General features: G+C 45.6%; 1 protein-coding gene across 2 annotated transcripts in view; it reads right to left on the bottom strand.

Moving 5' to 3' along the window:
• The window catches only part of CNTNAP2 (contactin associated protein 2), a 2,031,041-nt gene that overhangs the window by 107,061 nt on the left and 1,898,617 nt on the right, over positions 1–25,363 (bottom strand). For both annotated transcript variants that reach the window (XM_027574309.2, XM_027574310.1), the window contains exon 21: positions 7,999–8,092. In XM_027574309.2, the coding sequence (XP_027430110.1) occupies positions 7,999–8,092 (94 nt within the window). The remainder of the gene's footprint in view (positions 1–7,998; positions 8,093–25,363) is intronic.

The raw sequence follows: 25,363 nt of genomic DNA, 5'->3' as shown, positions 1-25,363 counted from the left end.
ATCGAGTCATGTTAACACCTCATCGGAGACCACATCAAGCAGAAGAGACATCCAGTCAGGCCACTGCATGCAATTACTGCATGCAATAATGAAGTATTGCTTAAACCACAAAGTTTTGAGTAGGTTGTTGTAGAGCAACAGAGAATTGGAAAACCCCTCCTCTTTCTGCCCTCTCCCCACCCCATTCCTTTGCCCAGACAATTCTAACTTCTTACTCGGGTCTCGGCTTCTATGCCACTTCCTCTGGTATGCCTTCCCTGTCTCCTGGACTGGGTGAAGTGCCCTTCCTACTTGCTCCCAAAGGATCCTACACTGCCATCTTCCATTTACCTTGCCATTGTGTCCATCCACTTCTAATTCCTTCCATTGTCTTCTCCTTTCTTCCCGTTAGAACTCAAGCCCTCTAAAGGCAGCAACCGTGCCTGTCTTGAACATCACTGGTGTATCAATGGTGTATAAATGGCTGGCATATGAGAAGTGATCACTACATACTTGCCAAATTATGGCTGAATAAAAATAACTAATGTTTATTACACATACTATGTGGCAGACCCCATGTTTTCTCTTAAACATGTATTATTTTGCTGAATCCTGTGAGGTATGGACCATTACTATTCCTATTTTACACATAGGGAAACAGAATGTGCAAGATGTTAAGTCACGTTGCAAATTTCATACAGTCTGCAAGTCATAAACTAAGAATGAAAACCCAAGTGTGTGATAGCAAAGTTCTGATCTCAGCTCTAACCCTTATGTATCAATCAGGATAGGCTAGGTTGTGCCACAGTAACAAACAGCCCTATAGTCTTAGTAGCTTAAAAAGAGTTTTCTTCTTTCTTTCTTTCTTCCTTCCTTTCTTCCTTTCTTCCTTCCTTCCTTCCTTCCTTCCTTCCTTCCTTCCTTCCTTCCTTCCTTCCTTCCTTCCTTCTTCTTTTCTTTCTTTCTTCTTTCTTTTCTTTTTCTTCTTTCTTTCTTTTTTCTTTCTTTCTTTCTTTCTTTCTTCTTTCTTTCTTTCTTTCTTTCTTTCTTTCTTCTTTCTTCCTTCCTTCCTTCCTTCCTTCCTTCCTTCCTTCCTTCCTTCCTTCCTTCCTTCCTTCCTTCCTTCCTTCCTTTTCCTTCCTTCCTTCCTTCCTTCCTCCTTCCTTCCTTCCTTCCTTCCTTCCTTCCTTCCTTCCTTCCTTCCTTCCTTCCTTCCTTCCTTCCTTCCTTCCTTCCTTCCTTCCTTCCTTCCTTCCTTCCTTCCTTCCTTCCTTCCTTCCTTCCTTCCTTCCTTCCTCCTCACTCCCTCCCTCCCTCCCTCCCTCCCTCCCTCCCTCCCTTCCTTTCTTGTGCTATGGGTTTGTCATGAGTTGATGGGGTTCTCTGTTCATGGTGGTCACAGAGGGCCCCAGGTGATGGAACCACCATGGTCTTCAGGTTTTCCAGTTCCCATGACAAAGGGACAGAAGGACTCTAGAGACTCTTGCACCAGCAATTAAATGTTCTAGCCCAGACATTGTTATGTCTTTTCTACTCAAAACTTTTTGGTCAGAAATATTCAGTGAGCAGCATAATGCCTACCACAGTATACCACCTCCCCAGTGCATGCAGACAGAAGTATGTCATTTCCTGCTGTGTGTGAAGGCTTTGCCAAAGTTCCAGAAAGTTTTGGAAAGCCCTAGAATAAGGATGTTATATCCAAAGATCATCATATTCACATTTTAGAATATAATGCAAATCATACAATGGCTACCAGTAGGTATATCCTCTATCAGAGTTACTTTAAATAATGGCAATTTGGAAAATATTAGGATCTGGGACCAACAAGACTTACAAACCATATTAAATTCAAGTGGGTTCACCTTTAATTTTGCTACCACTGCCACTGCCACTGACAAATAACAATGCTCAGTAAAGCAATCGTTGCCAAACACAGCTTCTCAAACTTACAGAGGAACTGCTGTCTTTTTATTATAGTATAGATCTACTTTATTATGATTTTATATTACTGTGATTTACAACACTGGCACAAATAGTTAATTTGAAAAAATGAAGAGGGCTCAGAAATACCTTTCTAAAATTAAAATGAATATGCCATCCTGAAAACTGAGGCTGTCTATTACACTAACATATAGTGACATTCTTCTCATCCACATCCATACTGCACCCATAGCACTGAATGATGCATGTCAAGGAGCCCTGAATCAAATTATCCTGTCAGTTCTCACATGGAGGAACTTCTCCACTGTAATACTCCATTTCTCACCTTTTAAAAAAAGAAAGTTACTCCCGTCACAAAGTATACCATTTCAAGGGTTTTTAGGCTTTCTCTAATCTGGTCTCACTCCAACCAGAAAACTCAAAAGTACAAATTTCCAGGGACCCTTTGTTGAATACTCTCAATAATGGAGAGTCCACTGCTTCAAAATGGCGGTCACTCATGTTTTAATAGCAGTAATTATCAGGAAGTTCTTGGAGGGACTGAAGTCTTGCTCTCACTAGTCTTCTCTGGTCCTGGCGAGTCAGCCTCTACAAAGTCTCCCCTGTCCAGGTAGCAGCTGTCTAAGACTGGAAATGGATTCTCTCATGTCTTTTTAATCATATCTTAGTATCCCCAGGCCTTCAGATTTTTCCTTTGGGGGGCCTTTTGTTCATCTGGTCTTTTCCTCAGAAGATTAACATCTATCTTAAAATGAGGTGCCTAGGAATAGGCCATGACATCCCTCTGGGGTCTGACTATACTCTTTGCTCTGGACATGATTCTCGTATGAATGTAGCTCAGTACAGTACTTATTTAAACACCAATCACCACGTAATTTTGGCTCATACCAAACTCCCCAGAAATCCAACCTGAATCTTTTTCATGATACCAGGGGTCTTCTGTCTTCCATTTATGTCTGTCTTTTTTTTTTTTTTCTTTCTTTTGTTGGTTGAATGCAGGAGTTAAGTTTATCTTCATTATATTTCATGCCATTGTTTTAGCTTATCTTTCTAGGCCATCAAGATGCTTTTGATGTTTTTATTTTATTACCTAGCTTGTTAAATCATCCTTTTATTAGCTATGTGTCATTTGCAAGTTTAATAAACATCCTCTTTGTATTCTTTCCATTGATAGAAATGTTAAAAAGGGGCGCCTGGGTGGCTCAGTCAGTGGAGCGTCTGCCTTCGGCTCAGGTCATGATCCCAGGGTCCTGGGATGGAGCCCCATGTCAGGCTTTCTGCTCAGTGGGGAGCCTGCTTCTCCCTCTCCTGCTGCCTGCCACTCCCCCTGCTTGTGCTCTCTCTCTCTGTCAAATAAATAAATAAATAAATAAATAAATAAATAAATAAATAAGAGAAACGTTAAAAAAGAAGTAAACAGAAAATCCTGCTTCAGGCTTCTGCTTATCTTTCTCTCCCTTGATTTAAAGAGTTTTTGAGATACTATTAAATCTGTTGCTGAAAATAATATACATAAAGTCAGTGACATCACTCAGCTAGTAAATGATACAATATGGACATAATGACCGCCAATGAAATTTCTACTTTGTCAAACTTTGTTGCTTGTGATTCTGACTTCCTTCTAGAAGGACTGAGAAAGGGAGAAATCCATTCTAAAATTTTGATGTTGGCTGACAGTGGTCACATTCTTATTTCTAAATAAATATATTTCTTCCATTCGCTTTAGAAAGATCAAACTTGTCCTTGATTAGGTACTCTTTCTTTCATCCTTTTTATGTGTCCTTTTTCAAGCATTGCTCATCAAAGATCTCCATGTGAAGTCCTATTATTTATTTAGATCCATCTCCTTTCCCTTCTTTTATAGGATCGGTTTCTGATTAGCAGCTGACCCAACTAAGCAACAGCTGGGGGGCATCATTCTCTACGGGGTGTCAAACCTCACTAGAATACATGAGGTATCTGTTTGAAGTTCAGTCTGTCTTTATAGATGAGTATTCACATAGCTGGTGAATGCATATTGGCCGTTTCTCACTGAAATATATGTCGCTTTCAAAGGGGAACTTAAAAAATGCTTCTCACTCATCCTGCTCCTACTAAATGGCCAAATATTTAAGGAATATTGGCTTCAGGATGTGGCCAATGATTAGCCTCCCCAAGTGCCCACAAGTCTTTGTGGCCCTCACTATGACTCCTTTGATTGTATTAACAGAATTTACCTTCAGGGTATCAGCTCCCCTCCCTGTGTTTTCATCATTCTGAAAGATGCAGGTGTTCTCAGGAAGCAATGCGTAGCTCTTGGTGTCACACATCTCTCGGTTCAAATCCCACCTCCACCAAAGACCAACTGGCGGACTGAGAGCCAATGGTTCTCAGCTGGTGTTGACGTGGCCCTCCTGGGGACATGTGGCAATGTCTGGAGACAATTTTGGCTGTCACAGCTGGGGGGTGCTACTTGCATTAGGTGGTAGAGGCCGGGGATGCTGCTAAGTGTCCCACGGTGCATGGGACAGCGCCACAACGTGGAACTGTCTGACCCAAAATGTCAATAGTGCGGTGCTGGGAAATCCTGCTTCAAGAAAATAATGTAACCTTTCTCAACTGTGGTCCCTTCCTCCGTGCAATGAGGGTAACAGTGGTCTGGGTGGCACTGGGGGGATTACAGAGAGGACTCTGCTTGCAACACCCATCAGAATGACTGCCACAGAGCTGGCATCAAGAAAAGACAATTGTTTTCTTTATTTATGCACCATTTATGTAGGCATTGTGTTGGGTACTTCCTAAGATGTTATTAGCTTAATACTAAGTGAGTAGTTCATTTACTCCACAAATATTTTTTGAGGGCTTTCTATATGCTAGGCACGGATCTGGTTGCTGCGAATTGATTAAAAAAAACAACAACAAAAAACCCCAAACAAACAAAAACCACCTGCGAGAACCCAGGCCCTCGGGGGTTCAAGGAATGTGCCCAAGGGTTCAACACTAATGAGAGGCAAGGCCTGTAGGAGGCCTTTATTTTATTCAAATAAAACCAGCTGCTGTGGGCCAATGCTTGTGTCCACCCCAAATCTTATGTTGAAATCCTAACCCCGATGTGATGACATTAGGAGGTGGGGACTCTGGGAGGTGATTAGGTCATGAGTGGGGAGCCCCCACGAATGACATTAGTGCCCTAGTAAGAAGGGACAGGAGGGAGCTCGCTTCCTCTTCCCGCATGAGGACACACAGAGAAGTCAGCCACCCACCAACCAGGGAGAAGGACCCGGCCAGACACCTGATCTGCTGGCGCCCGGACTTCCCAGCCTTCAGGACCACAAGGAATGTCTGTGGCTTATGCCTCCCAGTGTGTGGTGTTCCGTTAGAGCCGCCGGAGCTAAGAGACCAGCTCTGCCTGATTCCAAAGCCGACATTCTCTGCACTCCATTATTCTCCATTATTACCAGACACCTGCTTTCAGAAACACCAGATTGCAAGGCATGTGAGAGCTGTGGATCTCGCCTCCGGGCTACTTTTATTGACCAGATTAGCATCATCATCCCACTATCTCGTTTCTTCGATGACATGCCTTTTGTTTCTTTCCCCTTTTACTCTTTATTAATTCAACAAATGGTTCTTGAGCACTTGCTACTTGTTAGGAGACAGTAGACTGACAAGTCACCGCCTTGGTCCCTGTGGAGCTCCCGGGCTGGTGTAGACGAGTCAGTCTCTGGGGGACGTCAGTGCCCTGGGGACCAGGGGCAGCATCCTACCTTCCTCTTCTGTGCGTGACGCCATGATGCCATCTCCACCTCGGGGTCAGCGACTTCCTTACAGGTGTTCCTATGTTCTTGACATTAACTCGTTGCCATGTGCACGGTTAGTTTATGTGCACAGCAAAATTTTCCTCTGGGGTACAGAAAACTCTGGGTGTAATACTCCTACATCTGAGGTTCATGTTATGCATTTCACCTGGCACAGATTTAGAGCCCAGTAAATTCTTAGTTATAGAGGATGTTGCCTTTATGATGTTATTGTTCATGACCTTGAAGGTCATGCTACATTGTATATTGTAATTTTGCTCAAGTGTGAATTGAATCACATGGCCTGAAATACTGATGAGCCAGTGTTACTTCTAGTGATGGGACTTAGCAATCCCTCAACATTCCTGTCAAATGTGATGTTGTGACTCTCATAAAGCAATGAAATCCACTGTTTCAGGTGTGTTCATGGTGGATGTTACTCTAGGAATGTCACACTATAGTGTCTTTGGGACTATCATGCCATCATAGTCTTGAGTTTGTTCTGATGGAATGATTATGGCCCCGAAAAGAACACTTAAAATTTTCAATTATTCTTGACTGAATTGTAGGAATGCCTGTGGTGAGACGTGGGCACTCACCAGTGTCTCAGGATGTATGACACCTCATGAATGTCAGGGCTCTCCTCCACTAAACGGCCATTTCTTGTTGCTGATGAATGGCCTCCCTTGACTTCCAGCTGCCTCCCTTCTGGGCAAGTTCTTTTGATTTGCTTGAGGCCGTGGACTCTCCTCAAGAGAGACCCACATCAAAACTCCACTTTGCCACATCCTCTTTAAGTAACTTTAGTGACCAGCTCTCTCAACTTGTTTCCTCATCTTACCGATGAGGATAATCATCACAGGTCTTGCCTCACTGGACGGTTGTGCCATTTAGTTGTCACATGTACACGTGGGAAATGTTTGGCACCACGCCTAAAACATAGTAGGTGGGCGTGAATTTCAGCCCTCCTTCCTCCCCACCTGTCGACTGAACTAATGCCCCCCTCCCGTCTTTCCCCGAGGATGTGGCCTTTTCCTCTGAGGCCCCGTGTTCTGCTCATCTGCAGCCTTGCCTGATGTGTTTCTGGTTCTAAGTCCAGGAATACGTATCCCTCAACCGCTCAACCTCTGCTGCCAAACTTTCCCAGCTTTCTTTTTTCATTTCTCAGTCAACTGGCACAGAGATAATGGCTCGGTAGTCAGGAGCACAGACCAAGGGGTCTGCCTGCCTGGTTCAAGTTTTGGCCCCACCAATTATGAAGTAGGTGGTCTTGGGCAAGATATTGAATCTCTCTGTGCCTCAGTTTTCTAACCTGTAAAATGGAGACAGTCTTGTGTGCTCTTGTCTAATCTTGATGATCTCATAGAATTGCCATGAAGGTCCAATAAGTTCATATATCTAAGGTAGGACGGAGCTCGGCTTGCAGTAAATCCTATATAAGTGCACATTATTGTTATTTTTATTATAGGTCGGGTCTCCTATTCTCCTAATTATCTGGTCCCCCTGCCCCCATCTTTTAAAATGAGCACTTTTTACAATCAATGACATTCTGACCACCGCTACTTGCTGGACACGGACGCACCTCCTCCTTGGCCCGCACATTACCCACCATCTTACTGTCTTCATTCTTGACTCACAATATGAGTTCTCATAGTAAAAAAAAAATTCTTTCACTGGCTCTACATCAATCACTTAAAAATATATAACCAATCACATTGGTATTTTAATCTAGACGGTGCTGATCTATGGCAAGAAAAGGGCAAGAGTGATGCTCAGACTAACAATCACGCATGGGGGGGTGGGTGTTCGCCGCAATTTTCCAATCCTTGTTGGCCTTCTAATTTGCAAATAATATCAGCCAGCTTTTTCAGAGTGAGAGGAAGACAGAACCATGTTGATGTGCTTAGACAAAGTTAAATACTGCTAGTAGGTGGGGGTCTCAAATAAATGAATGAGAAAATTTCACATAGAGAAGCAGGGAGCAGATACTTGGTTTTACTTGTTTTAGTTTCTATCACACACCAAAGGACGCTGGTCCCTTGGCCTTCACCAACACAGAAGCCATAACCACCAATCACAATGTGTTTCAAAGGCAAATTACCCCAAAGATGATCTGATCATCTCTTCTGCATCACTTAGAAAACCAACACACCTTCTCTTGTACTGAGGAGGTCTCGGTGACTGAACCCAATGGCGGAAATCGACCCGGTAACTTAAAAATCCAGATTCACATCACCTAACAGAATTCTTATACCAAACATATTCTTACCATACGTTTATACATGAAGCACAGAATTCTTACCTATAACTTTTCCTAGAAAGAGCGACTTGGGAGAATTGAACAGCGTGTCAGACGAGCTCGGCAGATGGTAACTCACAGAAGGATAGTGGTCAAGCTGCAGGAAGAAAACAAGAGACACTTTTAGAAGAATGTTGCTAACTTGCACTGGAATCACATCTTCCCAGCGGGATGAGTCCGTCTCAGAACCCGGGGGTCCGGATATCTTCCTTCATCGGTGCGGACTCTGAAATACCAGCCTGAACAAACAGGAAGCCCATCTATTCCTTCTCTGGGCTTATTTGAAAACATTTTGAGCTTGATAAAGGCTCTTTATGAATTGTTCTTCAGCTTATGCAATTTTCTGTGGATAATTTGTCCATATTTTCTGCTGGATTAAGATACTCGCTCATTTTTAATAGAGTAAAATCTGCTTGATCCGATCTCCAGCATTAACCCCTGAGGTAGAAAATGCTGCATCTATAACAATGAATTTTCTTTAAGATCTGCTTACTGTCCTGCTGTATTTGCCTTTCCATACCATCAGCTCTCAGACCAATATTGATTTTCAGTATGTATATTCAAATATGAATATATATATAAATATATATTCAAATGCTGAAATTCAAGTTGGGTAAATATACATGGTGGTTTTTGTTTTGTTTTTTTTTTTGCTTATCAAGAGAGGAGGATGCCCCCACAGGGCAGGGACATTTGAGCCTGGCCGGGACAAACGCACATTTGCTCTAGCTGGGCTGGTTCCTTCCGAGTGGAGGTGAGTTGGGAGTAAGGGAGGGAAAAATAAGCAGATGGAAAGAGCTCACAGATACCGGCTGTGGGAGCAAAGCACATTACTGATTACATTTCTCACGTACAAAGTACAAACGCTGGTGTCCCAGAATCAGGGCCTCTCTTGTGCTCTGAGTCCCGACATGGCTTTTCCTGCCTTAGCTGTCTTTTTACAACTTATACAGCCTAGTGGAGTTTCCCCCACTGGGAGCTCCTAGAGTTTTCTGTGCCTCTTTATATCCACCTGTGAAGAATCGCTTTTGTAAGCCTTTCGCTTTTCTGTGGTGAGTTTCCTACCTGCTCAGGTAAGTGGCAGGTGAGGTGCCGGTCAGCGGAAACACTGTGTCCCTTCCCAGAACAGGCATGCAAGCAGGGGCTTGCTCAAGACAGCAGCACACACCCCAGAAACTGGACCCACTCCCGGGTCCCTGCTAGTAACCACCAAGATGCCCAAAGCTGCAGGAAGCTAGGCTGCTAGAAACAGTGCTGGGAAGTGAGCGAATCTCACTGGCCACGTGGAGAACAAGCCTCTTTGAGGAAGGACCATTCATCATTAATGCCTATCTGCACCTGACTCCTGAGGCTGCTGCTAGAAACCTAGAGGTTATTGAGAGCCAGGGTTCAGAATCAAAGACTCATCACATCTCAGGAATTTGGGGAGTTCTGACCTGCAGAACCAGTACTGTTAAGTTATTGTGCCCTGGTGCTGGTACAGCACTGTAACAGAGGTCCAAAAACCACTGTGAAAGCAAACACTGGCATGCTCAACTATAATTCTGAAAAGTTTTCTATAATTTTAAGTGCAGCATTAACAAAACCCTTATTCTGGCCAGAGAAGCTTAGATCCTTTAAATCTCCTGAAGTTGCAACGCTGGCTGCTGATTAGCTAGCTGCTTTGGCGCCATCTGGTGGCGCATATGGGTAACTGCTGCTGTCCCTCCGCTTCCGTGGTCAAAAAAGATAACCGTAGAATGCCAACATAATAGGTTACCCTGCATGCTTCATAGCGATGATCTTCCCCTAGACACTTCTTATACATTCATCTGTCTTGCTAAAGAACTTAAAAATGGATACAAACAATATATGCTCATTATAGAGAAAATAACAGTATAGATTTAACCCATGCCTGGTGATAATTATTATTATTTTTAAAGATTTTATTTACATATTTGAGAGAGAGAGAGAGAGTGTAGAGGGAGAGTGAGAAGGAGAAGCAGACTGTCTGCTAAGCAGAGAGCCCGACGTGGGGCTCGATCCCAGGACCCCAAGATCCTGACCTGAGCCGAAGGCAGACACTTAACCGGCTGAGCCACCCAGGTGCTCCGATAATTTTTTTATCAAGTCAACTTTTTAATGTATATTCTTTTGATTTTTTACAACTGGATGGAACCCAACTGCATACATTGTTTTGCACTTACTTTTCATTACTTAAAGATGTATTATGAAACTCTGTAATTCGATAAAAACTAAATCATTTGTCATGAATGACTGGTATTCCATTTTATGAATATACTGTACATAATCTTAAAAAACTATCAAATTTTGATGTTTAGACTTTTAGATTTCTTATGTCTTTTGGCCCAGGGCAGTGCCAAGCCCATAGTAGGTCCTCAGGAAAAATGTGTTGACATATGTCCATGTAACTGGTAAAGCAGGGCACACAGAGTGAAATCAGACTTCGGATGCGGCCTGACCCACCTAGTGGGGTTACCTGCTTTTTCCTGAACTGCTTCTATGGATCCAGACCAGACAGACTTTGCTTTTTGGCAGCCATTTAATATTATTGGTACTGAGCTCACAGGAAAATAAAATTCCTACTTTGTCTCCAGAGCTTACTTTCAGCTTTTCCCATTTCCTACATACATGCAGTTGAGAACCCGGACCAAAAGCTAACATTTACATTTATTTACAGTAAGTTGGTTTTCTTTTGTTTCGAGGCAAAAGTTTTTTGAATCTTGATTGTCATTTAGAATATCCGTGATCCTACCTGGCTTTCATTGATCAATAAATGTCACGAACACTCCTAAGTCTTAATTCATGCAGGAAGTGAGGTCTGCCCGAGAGCCACAGGCCCTGAGTGTGATCCCTCTGTGACCATGGGCACGCGCACACCACCACCTACCATGCACCTGCTTCCCGACCTGCACCCGGGAGGCTGGCTTCTTGCTTGGCCAAACCAGAACCCCAGGCTGCCAAACCAGAACCCCTCTGCTCTCTGGAGGGCGGAACCACCACACCTTCTCCAAGGACACGTCTGAAAGCCTCCATGTTTGCCAAATACCCCATGTTTAACCTACTATGTGGTTTCGATCTCTGACTGGACCCAGACAGCTCTCCTAGGAAAGGAGGAAGCGGGCATTGAGCAACTACTGTGTGCAAGGCTTGCTAGGCTGTTCCCGTCTTACTTACTAGATATTGGTTAGGTGTTCTCTTCTCTGGTAATGCAAAAAGCATCCGCAGTCAGAAAGAGAGTACGTGGCAGAACCGCATTCTAACCCGGCTACATCGGGCTACAAAGACCAAATGGGAAGCAGCCCGCACAGTCTCCAGAAGGAGCCCAGCCAAGGCAACTAGGGAAGGGAGAGGCTCAGCGGCATTTTAAATATTTACATTTGAAGGAGACAATGCAGTCCATCAGATAAGGCAAGCAAAGCGCAACCGGAGAAGCCCAAGGGCGTCACACCGTACCATTTCCCTCCTATCGCCAGGTGGCCACCTCTTTCCACCTGAACCCCGGTGCATTTGCCATGGTTAAGTGTAATAATTTCAAGGTAGTTTCTTTGAGGTCCAAGTGAGCTATTTTGCTGTACATTTAGCTGGTGGCCATTTCACTGGCAGTTAAGAGGTAATAAGAGATTGTGTAATGGAGGCCCATTAAAATTAAAGACTGTGACTCCCTGTGCCCTGGGACGACCTTAAGGGAGCACTAATTGGTTCCGCATTTACCACAATACTGACTCAGGCTGTGGTGTGTGTCCTACACGCTGAGTTGAGAGCTTTAATGTTCGTTCAGGTATTATTTCCCAATTTCGGCTCATTTCCATTTTGAAGCCACCGTTGGCCTTGGCAGAGCTCAAAGGGATTTCAGCAGCCTTGCTGCTGTTTTGGGGGTGACATGGAGGAGGCAGGGAAGGAACAGAGAAGAAAGACCGAGCCCTGTGGATTTGGTCGCACCCCAGGAGGGGCCGCCCCACCCGAGATGAAGCGACACAAAGTACTGATTGCCCCCAGGGCCCGTGTCTGGGGCTCTGGACAAGGGCCTGGGATGTCACACCTCTTTTCCTAATCCTTTGTTTTGGGTCATACAGGGAATTAGCTCAGACATGCTGAACTCCTAACAGACCATCTTGAGGGATGTTTTTATTCCAAGTTGAAGGCTGACCATGAGGAAAGGTCACGGCAAACAGACATCAGGGGTGAAAACAACAGATCAGCTCCTCTCATCCCCAACCCGTCTCTCCCCTTCCCTCCCCACCTGACATTCCCATGCATGTTTGAAGAGCAGGGGCCATGCCTTTCTCTCCCACCTTAACCTCATCCTGCCTGGGGGTCCACAGATGGGTCCCTGCAGGCCTCAGGCCGTTCACGGCCAAGAAAGGGAAAGAGCAGTACTCAAGCCCAGCACCAGGGGTTCATTTACTTAAATGTTTTCTGCCTCCTCCTGACTCCAAGTCATTCTGTTCTCGTGAATGGAGAGGACACAGTAAACGTACATGAGGGTGGGAGGCAAAACTGGAGTTTTTGTGGGTCTGTTGCCCGCGATGGGGCTGCGGCCTGCCCTTTGCTGTCCCCTGGCTGGATGGTGACTCCGTGAGGACGAGGGCCAAGCCCTACCCCCCTCCCTCCCCGGGAGCAGTGGGCTGAGCAGGCAGGGAGGGAGCACACCGGAGTCAGAGCCCGGGGAGTAACCTTACCTTTGGACTTGGGGCTCTTACTTTCCTGCAGCGTTATCTAGTCGACCTCCTGGCCCTTCTATGACCCACACGAAATGGGCCTGTATCATCTGAGGTGCTGAGCACTTATTAAATGAGTCATCACTGGCAGAGCACACAGATGGTCTGCGAGCGCGCCCGGGTGTTTAAGGCACGAGAACCCTCGCTTTTACTTCCATTGGAACTCGGTTCTTCGAGGATAGCTCTATGGATGACCCAGTGACAGGAGCCCCCCCAGAACTTCACAGCCATCAGGTTTGGGTGAGTAGGCCTGACTGCGTCCTTGAAGACGGATGGCTGATCTGTGACTCTGAATCTTTATGCTTTGGGACACTCCCCACTGCTCCCAGAGCCTCTGGGAGTGGACATTGGCCCACTACTCAGGGTAGCCCGGTCCGGGGACTCCACGGTTGAGAACCACAAGCGTCTCATCGTGGGGGCCAGCATGCCTCTTCCCCAGCCCATACTGTCAGGCCATGGGACCATCCGTCCAATTCCAAGGACAACCAGGGACGCAGAGGGTAGGTGGGCCCCTGGGATGCTGATCCGGCCAGAGGTCACACTGCCTTCTACCTGAAGTTTGATTTTGGCCTAAACGGCACATAAGCCCCACTTACAGAGATACTTAAAGAGAAGAAAGAGGCCAAGAAACACTCTCCTCTGCAACAGAACCGTGGAATTCGTGAGAAACAGGCAAGCTTTTAGAACGGGTTAGTGATGAACGTCTGCCACGGAGCTGCCTGCGTGTGTTATGCGGCCGCCTCCGTGAATGCAGAGTTAACTGAGTAACTCAGTTATCTGCAGAGACCCAAGCCAGGGAGCCTTTGCCTCTTCAGGACAAGGTCAGAGGAGAAGGTGGCACCTTCCTAGAGCCAGGAGAGGGAAAAGCAGAGCATTCTCTGCCTCCCTGTTGCCTCTCTGCTCTGACCCTCCTCAACCCCTCTCAGTCCTTTGGACCTACTACACTGTCTAACCCACGCTTCAGTCAGGGCTTTGTAGGTGCCGATGCTTCTGTTCTCCCTTCACCAGATAGAACGAATGATTTCCTAGTCTGGGAATTAGTATCTGACCACTCACTTTTTACTAACCCTTCACTTCAGCCCCGGGCCCCTACGAGCTGGGCTCAACCACCACCTCCTTAGCCCTTCTCTTGAGTCTGCATCTGGCTCTGGGATCCTTCTACTCCAAGGCAACGCAAAGGAGACTCTGCCTCCACAGCTAGGAACCATCCAGCTGAGTCCGCTGGCCCCAAGCCCTCTGGAATGGAAAACACCTTGCAAATGGGAGTTGGGGACTCTCTCCAAACACGAGCCAGCTGGCTGTGGGGAGGCAAAGAGGAGAATAAATGGCTGGTCTTTATTCATTTTCTCTTGTTACCGCTCCACCGTCCCCAGCACCTGGTTTGCTAGGGCCTTGTTTCTCTTCTTTGGAGGGTGGGAAAGTGGGAGTCTTGCTCTCCCGTGAAAGTCTCTATGGGGACTCTTCCAGGTGTCCAGTGTGAGAGAGGAGGGGTGTTCTGCGGGAGGGAGAACAGGGCTGGGAGTCAGGTCCTCACTCTGTCACGCAACAGTGCTGACATTCAATACGTTACAATGACTCCTTGGACTTCAGCTTCCCCGTTTACAGAACAAGGACTTTGGGCCAGATAATACTTCGGGTTCCTTTGAACAGGTCTTGCTACTCTGGGCCTAACAAGTAGTGTTTTTGCAGAAACACAGGTCCCCGGGGCTTTGAGCAGACCCTTCTGCTAAGACGGGGCTCCCAGGCATCACTATGAGGTGTCCTTCAGCCCATGATTCACGGCAGCTGATCCTAGTGAGGGTGCAGGGTGGGAAGAAGGGCCACCCGGCCTTCATATAAAGCTGGGGCAGGGTTCGCTCACGTTCAGGTCCCAGACCCACACGTCCTAAGCAGAGCTGTCTCTGCCATGTGTATGTAAGGTTCTCAGCCAATGTGGCTCCTAATATTCAGCCTTGAGGAAATGCTTATATGAAGGTCAGGTTCGGGTAGGGGTTTTTAAGCAGCGAGGCGCCCAGAGACGGCCAGTTAGTTCATCTCCACCTCCCCCACACCTCGAGGCGGGGGGTCCCCGGGAGAGTTAGTGATTTTGCCCAAGTTCACAGACTAGACAAGGTAGCATCAGCCTTGAACCAGTACTAATAAACCCACAAGGAAGTTCCTTTCCCAGAAATGCTTAAGGCTTAAGAAATACGGGATTTAAGACACAGACCTTTCCTTGCTGTATGTGTGAGTTATTTCTGTCTCAGAGATGTCAAGAGGTTTTCACTGATGGCTTGATAAGCAATATTAAAATGAAAGGCATTATAAGTACTTACTGCTGTTGTCCTCCCGTCACTGTTACTATGGTGATGTAATTAGCACAACAGATCTGCCTCATGAGGTCCAGTGCAAATGGAATTTTGTGGTATTGATGCAATTAAAAGAATTACGGAATCCATTAGGTGATTTATGTTTTATATAAAAAATCCCTCAACACTGTAAAAAAGGAAAAAAATTAGCTCTCAAATGTTGATCTGCTTCCCCTAGCCTAACACTCCACCTACTGGAAAAACACTGAATACTATTTAAATCATAAACTGTTAAAAAAAAAAAAAAGGAAAATTGATTTTGTATCAATAAATCTGTATCGTTTTAATAAATCTCAATGAATGAGAGGAGTAATTCTCCTTTCACAGCTGATACAGCCTTTCTTTAACAGCATTAGTTTTCTTTTAAAGATTATTTATATTTGAGAGAGAGCATGAGCGGGGGTGGGGGTGGGGGGTAAGTAGGGGGAGGGGCAGAGGGAGAGAGAGAAGCAGACTCCCCGCTGAGGATGTGGGGCTCCCAGGACCCCCCGAGATGATGACCTGAGCTGAAATCAGATGCTCAACCAACTGAGCCACCCAGGCGCCCCTAACAGCTTTGATTTTAAAAGACTTTTATAGCAGGAATGACCCAAACCCTATACAGTTTTTTCAAAGAATCTGGTCAGAAAATCTCTAGGACATTCAGGTTTTGACTTGCACGAGAATTCAAAAGATAAAGGTCAGGTTTAAAAATCCATATCTGAACTAATCTCTAGTAATTACACCTCCACGTTCCTTCTTAGAGATCTAGTAGGAGCATAGCTCGTGGTTTTTATACACTTTCATATCTCAAGTCACTTCGGTAATCATTCAGTGGAATCACGACACATAGTGGGTGCTTTAGATAATAATTTACAACATTAGCATCAAGGAAATCATTTCAGACAGAGTATTTTCCTGAAGAGCTCAAGGCAAAACACATCATGGGAGACTGTAAAAAGACTTTCCAGGAGTAAGGAAAAACAAATAAATGGGTGGTAAAAGGGAGAAAGAAAACAAAGAAATAGAGTAAAAAAGCAAAATTAGAAAGTCGGTTTTGAAAATAGGTATTAACATGTTGCTGAAGGTATATAATGTAATGGCAAACATTATAATAATTAAGTGAAAAGAATAACGAAGCAAGAATGAGAGCGATGATGGGAAACGATGTTGACACGACAAATGTGATGGAGGCCGTTTCTATTTCAGTCTTATTAGCCCCATAATCTCAATCTGTCAAGCATGTGTCTTCAGGGGTTGTTTAAATATGGTTCCTGGTGAATTCTGGGTGAGTCATGTGGGGGAGTGTTAATGAGGCCATTAATAAAAATGATGTATTAGGAAACATCTGTCTAGTGAATTGATGAATAGCGAAACTGTTGGTAGTCTGGTGTGGCTGATGTTATTGGTGTCACGTTTCTTATCTGCTGAGGTTGGGACTGGTCCGTGTGGAAGTGGATGGCTTCTCTGATTGTCAAGTTTCAACGTGGCGCCCTCACTGCCACTGGTCCAGACACAAGGACTTTATGTGAAGATGAGCACCTCACGGAAGGATACAATTGATCAGATCTTCAGAAGTGAGCAGGCCGGCTATAGCACCTAGAGAGGTACCTGCCAGTGTGCACTCCTAAGAAGGTTACACCTGTCCAGCAGTGCACCTGTCCCATAGGCATCCAGGGCATAGGCGACTGGTGATCACAGGGTGACCTGACATGGAGGGGGCTTCCCTGTGGGAAGAGGGAGACCCTGGCACAAGACTCAAGTTACCCCCCTGATCACATCTCTTTCTAGGACTCCTAACACCTAATGCTATGCAAGGACTTCCATGCGAATTTATTGTCCAGCCACTGTGTGACCTGTGCCGGGAGTGAAGCTAAAGATGTGCATAAAGACATGTGCCCAGCTGGGTTCAAGGGGCTTCTACTCCTGTTTGGGAAATAAGACTGATAAAACAATTAGGGAATAGAATGAAACAATATATGAAAAATGAGTATAAAGTATTACCCCCAATTCTAAATGTATGATTCAGAGAATAAAGGTCATCATAGTTAAGGACAGAAGTTTGCCGAGTGGAGGCACACATGCCTGAGGGTACTGAGGTGACCAGCCTCGTCGGTTCTTAGGGTGCGTTCTGGAGAGAAATGATAAATGACAATGGAAAGTAGTAAAGGCATGCTAGATTGTCCAGGGCTTTGAATACCAGGGGGGCAAAGTCTCAGTTTGAGCCAAGCATGGCTGGGGTTATTTATTCTTATTCTGATGTTACATCTCCCCTGACTTATTGTTGTTATTTGTAACCACAATTTCTTTATTAGGAGGGAAAATTCAAGGTTTTATGTCTGCTGAGGGCCTGGCTGATCTGGGCCTAGAAGTTTGGGCCCTGTCTTGGGAAGAGTCTACTTCTTCTTCTTCTTCTTTTTTTTAAGATTTTATTTATTTATTTGAGAGAGAGAGAGAGTGAGTGCGTGTGGGCAGGAAGAGGAGCAGAGGGAGAGAGGGAGAGGGAGAGATAATCTTCAGCAGACTGAGCTGAGCACAGAGCCCGACGCAGGGCTCAATCCCATGACATGGAGGTCATGACCTGAGCCCAAAAGCAAGAGTTGGATGCTTAACTGACTGAGCCACTCAGGTGCCCCAAGTTCTTGTTGCATATAATGGTGCGGAGACCTGGAGGCAGGTGAGGAAGGAGGTGGAGAGCAGGGGGAAGGAATCAGAGAGAAAAGAGCCCAGCACCCCATGGGGTGAGAGCTGTGAGAAAGCTCTACAGAGGGATGGTGGGTAGAGGGCCTGCTGAGGACGCCAATATCTAATGTGTGGCACTCGGCAGCTTGTTGCTCAAGACTTCATTCAATACGCTGTTTCCTCCCCCACCCCCCAAGACCTGGTAAGGGCTGCTGGTCAGTGACTGCTTTGAGCGGCTGTATGTGTTTGCACACTGCAGAAGGTGCGGGCTGCATTTTGATGGGGGTGTTGTGGCTCAAAGAGAGCAGCCACGGAAGAAAGAGCCTAGAGACAGAGAGGACCCCTGGAAATCCTGGGGGGGGTGGACACTGGATTTCCATCAGGGAGGGAAGGTTGCTGGGAATTGTGAATCAAGGTGATCTGATTGTAGGCTGGAGATTGCGTTTGACCTGGCAGCCAATGGCTGTATCAATCGTGCCCATATAATAAACCCATAAAAACCCTCTGGACACGGAAGCCCAAGCTGCAATTCCCTGTATGCAGTACTCTTGTGTGGTCACATCAAGGTGCCGGGAGAGTGACGTGTCCTGAGGACAAGGAAGCTTTGCCTTTGGACTCTCCCAAATCTCACGCTCTGCATCCCTCACTTCAGATGGTCCCAATTTGCATCCTTTTTAATAAAACCATAATCTTTAGTATAGTGCCTTCCCAAGTTTAATGAGTCGTTCTACCAAACTGCTGAGACCGAGAAATTAGTGAATTTGTAGCCAGCTGGTCAGAGATGAGGGTGGCCTGGGATCCCTGAACTTGTAGCTGATGGCTGAGGCGAAGGCAGTCTTTTGGGGGACTGTGTTCTTAAGGTGTGAATTTTGGCCTGACTCTGGAAAGTTGGTTTTAGAAGTCCTTGCAGAGGGTGAGCTAACAATAGGACGAGGATTAAAAAAAAATATATGAATAGTGTAGAAAGGATGCTGAAAATGAATAAGATGGGATTTAAATAGACTTACTTAAAAAAAAAAAGGAGGGATATTCAATAGAATATTCACAGGGCTGAGTTTAAGTTCAGAACAAGCATGGGATGCCTAGCAGGGTCCTGGCAGGGAAAAGATGCCTCCCCCAACGCTGCTGAGTCGATGAGTGTTCACGGGGGAATCTCTCAAGAAGTGGGCAGGGCCAAGGGAGCCCAGCAGCTCTGAGGGGTGAGAGAAGTCAGTGTATGGATGTTTTCAAGGCAGAGCCACTCTGATCTTCTGACAGACTCTGTGTGGGAGTGAGAGAGTGATATTCCAGCAATATTCCCAGGATTTAAGGGTGAGCAGCTGGAAGGATGGAGCCGTTAAGTGACACTGGAAAGGTTACAGATGAGGCAGGTTGGGCGGGGGGAGCAGATAAGGGATGAGATTTGGAAATACTGAGTTTGAATGTTTATTAGATACCCTGCAGTCAGCGTGGTGTATGAGTCTGGAGTTCTGGGGGAGGTTCGAGTTGAGATAATAATCTGGGATGAAATCACCAAAGGAGTGAATAAAAACAGGAGGGAGGAAAGGATTAAAGGCTGAGCCCAGAAGTGCACCAACTAAGGGAGGGTAGGAAGGAGCGGGACAAGCAAAGAGACTGAGCCGGGCAGGAGGATATAAGAGCAAAGTAACGTCCTGAAACTCAAGGGATCGCTTGTGTCGAATATTGCCCTAAAGTGGAGAAATATGGGAACTGAAAGTTAGATTTAGTAGTGAGGAGGTCACTGATGATCTTGATGAGAGTAGTTTTGGGAAGTGGGCAAAAGCATGACTGAGAATTGGTGTAAGAGAAAATGAAGAGGAAAATATTCACAGTACATGCATATAGTCACGGAATTGTATACCAAACCTGTAAAAAACTCTTAAAACTCAGTAATCAGGAGGCAAATATTTCAATAAAAAAGGGGGCAAAGGATTTGAACAGGAAAAGATTTGTCAATGGTCAATAAGCACAGGAGAAGTTTCTCAACATCACTACTCAGAAGGGAAATGAAAATTACAACTAAGACTAGATAGCACCATGCACCCACTTCAGTGGTTGTAATGAGAAAGACTGACACTATCAAGTGCTGGTGGGTACGTGGAGCAACCGGAACTCTCTGGCTTTGCTGGAGGTAACAGAAAACAGAAAACAAGTTAAACATATACTAACCAGAGAGCCCATCAATTCTATCCCCAGATATTTACTCAGGAGAAACAAACAAACAAACAAACAAAAAAGTCCCGTGTGTGTGTGTGTGTGTGTGTGTGTGTGTGTGTGTGTGTGTATGCAAATGTTCATAACAGGTTTGTTCATAATATTCCCAAACTGGAAATGATCCACCATTTTCATCAAAAAGTGAATGAAGGAACAAACGGTGGTCTAACCATAAATGCAATACTTCCCAGCAATGAAAATACAACTACAGATATAAGAAGAATGGATCTCAGAACCATTATGCAGAGTGAAAGGAGCCAGACATAAAAGATTATATACTCTATGATTCCATTCATATAAAATTATGGAACAGGTAAAAATGAACGCGGGGTTTTAGGTTTATTTATTTGAGTGAGAGAGAGAGAGAGCAAGGGAGCCAGTGGGAGGAGGAGAATCTCAAGCAGACTCCCTGCTGAGCACAGAGCCCAATGGAGGGCTCGATCTCATGACCCATGAGATCATGACCTGAGCTGAAACCAAGAGTCGGATGCTCAACTGACTGAGCCGCCCAGGTGCCCCTGAACATGTGGTTTTATACACATGGAAATAGAAATTTGATGAGTGGTTGCTTGGGGCGGTTGTTGGAGGAGATTGACAAGAAAGGGGTTGAGGGAACCTTCTGGGGTGTTGGAAATGTCCTCTATTTGGACTGTGGTCTTGGTTACCTGGGTGTGCACATTTGTCAAAACTCCCCAATCTGTATACTGCAAGTGTGCACATTGCATTGCATGGAATTGACCTTTCAGTAAAGGTAGACTGGGAAAAAGAAGTAAGAGAGAGAGAACGTGAGAGAATGGGAGAAGGACCCAAAACAGTGAGCACAGCTAACTATCTCCAGGAGTTTTATTGCCAAGAAAGACAAAGAAATGGGGAGAATGGGGTCAGGAGAGAACTTTGTTTTAAGAGAGAGAAATACGCATGTTTGTTTGCTGATGGGAACAAGCCAGTGGAGAAGGAAGACAGAAGTGTCTTACCAAGGCCCTTGAGTAGGCAAGGTGGCTTTCGTGGAAACATGGAGATACCGGTTTTCAACAGAACTCTCAGGCCAACTTAATTTTCCTCTGTGTTCTTTTCTGAACGTTCTACAATAAATATACTTAATTTTATGATAAGAAAAACATAATAAATGGTTTTTCAACCAAGAATAGAATGTTTCCCATATCTGGTGATGTCTGGCAGGGATGGGTGGTGATTCCAAGTTGGGTCACAGGTTGGACTCAATATCCTGTGAGGATCATTTTAATTCTAAAATCATCCTAACCAAACATTACCACTCAAGTTTGTATTTTATATTATAGTATCTAAGGAAGAACTTGAAGAGGATTGTGACAATGATCTTTGTTCTCGTGTCTAGGGAAGGAGGTATGGAAGGGTATAACCACACTCAGATACGGGGAACCTGAGGCACCAGGAGCTTTGGGTCAAGTCCATGGCGTCCATCACAACTATTCGATTTAATATGCATTACCATGCGCAAGATACCATGCTCAGTGCTGTTAGAGAATTTCCTGACTCCCTGCAAGGCTAAGACTCCCTTTCAATTGAGCTAATTCTGTGTTTGTTATTTTTAAAGAAATGAAATGGTGTTTTCTATCATTGTCATTCTCCTGACCTAGGGAGCTAATGGTTTTCCTAAGTAAATGGCATTCATTGAGCAATGATTCTTCGCCAGGTGATGTTTTAAAATACTGAGAGAAAATTTAAATGCTATATGTTTAATCAGACGAAAGTGAAGGGTTTTACGGTTCTAAACCTACGCAATGAAGTAGCATTTTCTTCTTTATTGGCTGGTCTTCTAGGTTTATAGGTTTGCTCAAATTGAGGCTATGGAACAATTCTCAAATGTGGGGTGTTTAAATAAAGCAACCTCAGGTGATTTTACTTTATTGATCTTTTTAATGCACTGGCTTCAGTATTTAAATGAGCTTGAGTTTGTTTCTTTAATGGTCTTTCAATAAAGCTTAAGTTGACCTGGTTCCTTTTGCAATCACGACTCTATAATGGCAGGAAAAGACTAATAATAAAAGTGAACTCATTTTATGTGGTTGAAAAGGTTACATTTCTATTGATTTTAACTGTAATATAGTTAAAGTCCTTGATATTAAAAAAAAACACCTCTGCAAACACATCCTTTTCAGTGCAGAGGCTCTATCAATATGACTTTGCCAGTAGGTTTTGGCAGCAGCAACAATATTCAGGATGGAGTCTAAAAATGGGCATTATCAGAGGACTGATAACCACATCCTTCAAACTCTGTTCCAGGTGAAAGAGTGGAAGGGTGTTTCAGGAAAATCGTTATATACGGAGTGACTTCAGAACGCGAGGGAAATGCCACGGGTCCGGAAGCTCAGTCTGACGGCCAGTCTGCTGGCTTATAGAAAGCAGCGAAGCTCTGCTTTCTGGAGACACTAACATCTTTTAATGCTGTGTTTGGAGCCTGATCCAAGAAGTAGGAAGTGGGGAGGGGTGGGAGAAGTTGGCAGGGTGGTGAAGAAAAGGGGCAGAGGGAAGACAAGGGGAAATGATGTGCGACATGTGAGAAGAGTCTTCACGTGTGTGTGTGTGTGTGTGTGTGTGTGTGTGAAAGAGAGAAAGCTGTCACAAAATGGACCGAGGTAGTTCTCAGCTTCTTCCCCCTCATCAGCGTAGCATCTCACATTTCTTGAAGGTCAGCTGTAGGTAAGATCCCACCTTCGGGAGTTTATATGTATTATTTCCACGAATCTGCCAACAACCCTGTGGGCCCATAGTCTTGTCTGCCCCATTTTACAGTTGGGGAAACTGAGCTACTGGGATTCAGTTACAATGCCTAAGAGGATGCAGAGCCTAAGAGGTACAGCCCAGAGGTCTATGGGGCTGGAAGTCCAAGCTTCTCCATCGTGCCGGCCCGGACCCCGTGCCATCGCAAAGCTAGGCTGCCATGATGCCTAGCAAGTACACGGAATACTGGCCAGGAGGGGAGAGCAGGGCCACCCCAGTGTTGACTCACTCCCCCATCTGTCCTCCTCCCCTCTCCCCATTTTTACTTCATCTCCTTTGACGGGTCTTCTGATCTCGCTGACCCCAGCCTCCTTGGCATCCATCGCCAGGAGCAGGAAAGGTTTTCAGAGCTGGCCCAGGTGGTGGAGACTTCAGGAACCCATCAACTATTCCACTGCCACCCCCATCTGCATTTGTGGTGTTCGGCTACAGGGGTTAAACCCACAAGCTCGCGGGGAAACCATGGGCCTGAAAATCCAGATCCTGATGTCATTTTCACGGGGAACACAGAGTCAGGCTGGTAGACGGGCTCGTTTCTACGGTCTGTTTTTCCAGCCTGACTTCTGCTGGTGGTGGCCCTAGGGTGACAGTACCGGGAGGGATGCTTGACAGAGTGGCAGCTATTTACTGGATAGGTGAAAAGAATATTCTCTTCCACTTCTTTTCTTTCTTTCTTTCTTTTTTTTTTTAAGATTTATTTATTTTTGAGGCAGGGAGGGGCAGAAGGAGAGAGGGTCTCCAGCAGATGCCCCACTGAGCGCAGAGCCCAATGCGGGGCTCGATCCCACGGCCGGAGATCATGACCTAAGCCGAAATCAAGAGTTGACACTTAACCAACTGAACCACCCAGGCGCCCCCCTTCCACGTCCTGTTTGATGCCCTCTTTTGAACTACGGGCCTGGACCCTCCCTTCCACCCACAAAGTTTTTTTTTGTTGCTGTCCCCTCCAGCATTTGGAACATACTTCCTCGTGTCAGATGTGTTGGGGAGGTGGGGGCGAGCTCATTCTTTTTGTTCCCTACGTGGTGGCTGAGGGGAGAAGGCGCATCAAATGTGCCTCAGAAGGTAGAAAGAATCCACCAAGCGCACGGGGCGTGCTCACAACCCTCTTTCGTTATGAACTCGACTCATTCGTCTACTCAGTCACTCAGCAAACACTTCTTGGGACCCTCCAGCGTCCAGGGCTCGGGGGTGGAGCTGTGAGATGTGCGCGTGTTAAGCACAGTCCCTGGGTCGTGCCCTCGGGACACGACGACAAGCTCCCGTTTGTGCAAGCAACACCACATCCCACTGCCATCCCGGTATTTCTTAATAGATACAAACGTCCGGTGCACAACCCATGCCTCCGATGGGATGCGATGAGTGTGTAGAAACGGCCTCCAAGCAAGTTCCCCTTTCCGCGCGCTCAGCACTGGTTATGGCGACTGACCACTAGAGGGCATCTCAACACTGGCTCAGGACCTGCTCCGGGCCCCACCGTCCGCCCAGATCCTTGCGCTCAATCCCGGTGGCCTCTTCCGTCTCCTGAGTGGGGAGAGGGGCAGCGTGTAACCCTTCGGAACCCCAGACCGCATGTTAAGATGCATTTATTTTTTCAGAGAGGAGACACATTTATGTGAGATAAAAACCTGCTTTCAGTTACCCGTGCTTGGGGAAACAACCCGCTCGGCCTGTTGTACTAAAAACCAGCTTCGAGAATCACAGTCCTTGAGAGAGCCTCACAGATTGGACTTTAGTTTTCATACCAGACAAAGCAGAAATCCCGGAACCTCATCTTCTTTCTTGAGAGATGATTTATGGACTTCACGTGCCTGGGGGGGGGTGCAATGAACTCTCCAACCTTGGGTTTATAAGCGTTGCTGTATTCTGGAGAGGGAAAGAGAGGCCTGACATCTCAAACCCTACACCACATCACATATTGCATTGCAACTGCTTTCCTACTGAGCTGTAAGAAATGTAAAGTGAAGTAAACACATTTTTCTGGAGCCTAGGAATGGAGGTCTTGTCTAGCCCTGGAGTGCATAATTCATTTGCAGATGAAATTGCTTTCGAGAAGAAATGAAAAACTTGGAAGTGTTGACATATTCATTATGAGTCTTTTTCTGTTTCAGATCAGATGAGTTGGATGGGTGGAACTTATTTTTTCGTTAGGTTCCTCTGTATAACTTTTATGAATTGCGGAAGAGCAAATATTGAATCCCTGCAGTAAAAAATAAGTAAGATAATGTGGTCCTTGTGCCCCCCCTAACCTTAAAACCTTTAAGGAACAGCTCAGATATTTTTGCGAGTCTTCTCTGATCTATTCCTCTCACCCCCAGGATGATTAATTCCCCCCTTTCTGTGCTTCCTCAGCACAAGCTTACACTTCAATTGGCCCTTGGTTCATGTCTGTGTGATTGATGGCCTCTCCTCTGGATTGTGGCTCATAGAGGGGGCAGAACTTTGCCCGCAGAAACACTAGGATGTGCTCCGTGGGTCGAACTGCAAGCCATAGAACAGGAGCCTTGATCCTGAAGGCCCTGGTGATAATGACGCCAACAGCTGCTTTCTCACTTGTTTTGCTTTTAAGAAAGAGGAGGGAACTGGGAAGGAAGGAGGGGAAGGAGCATTTGTTGGATGACAGACGATGCTTGATGTTTTCGCGTGTACTTTCATTGAACACAC

The sequence above is a fragment of the Zalophus californianus genome, chromosome 12 (genome assembly GCF_009762305.2).
Source record: "Zalophus californianus isolate mZalCal1 chromosome 12, mZalCal1.pri.v2, whole genome shotgun sequence".
Lineage (NCBI taxonomy): Eukaryota > Metazoa > Chordata > Mammalia > Carnivora > Otariidae > Zalophus > Zalophus californianus.
The sequence above is the reverse complement of the archived record's forward strand: the minus strand, read 5'-3'. Positions and strand labels throughout refer to the sequence as shown.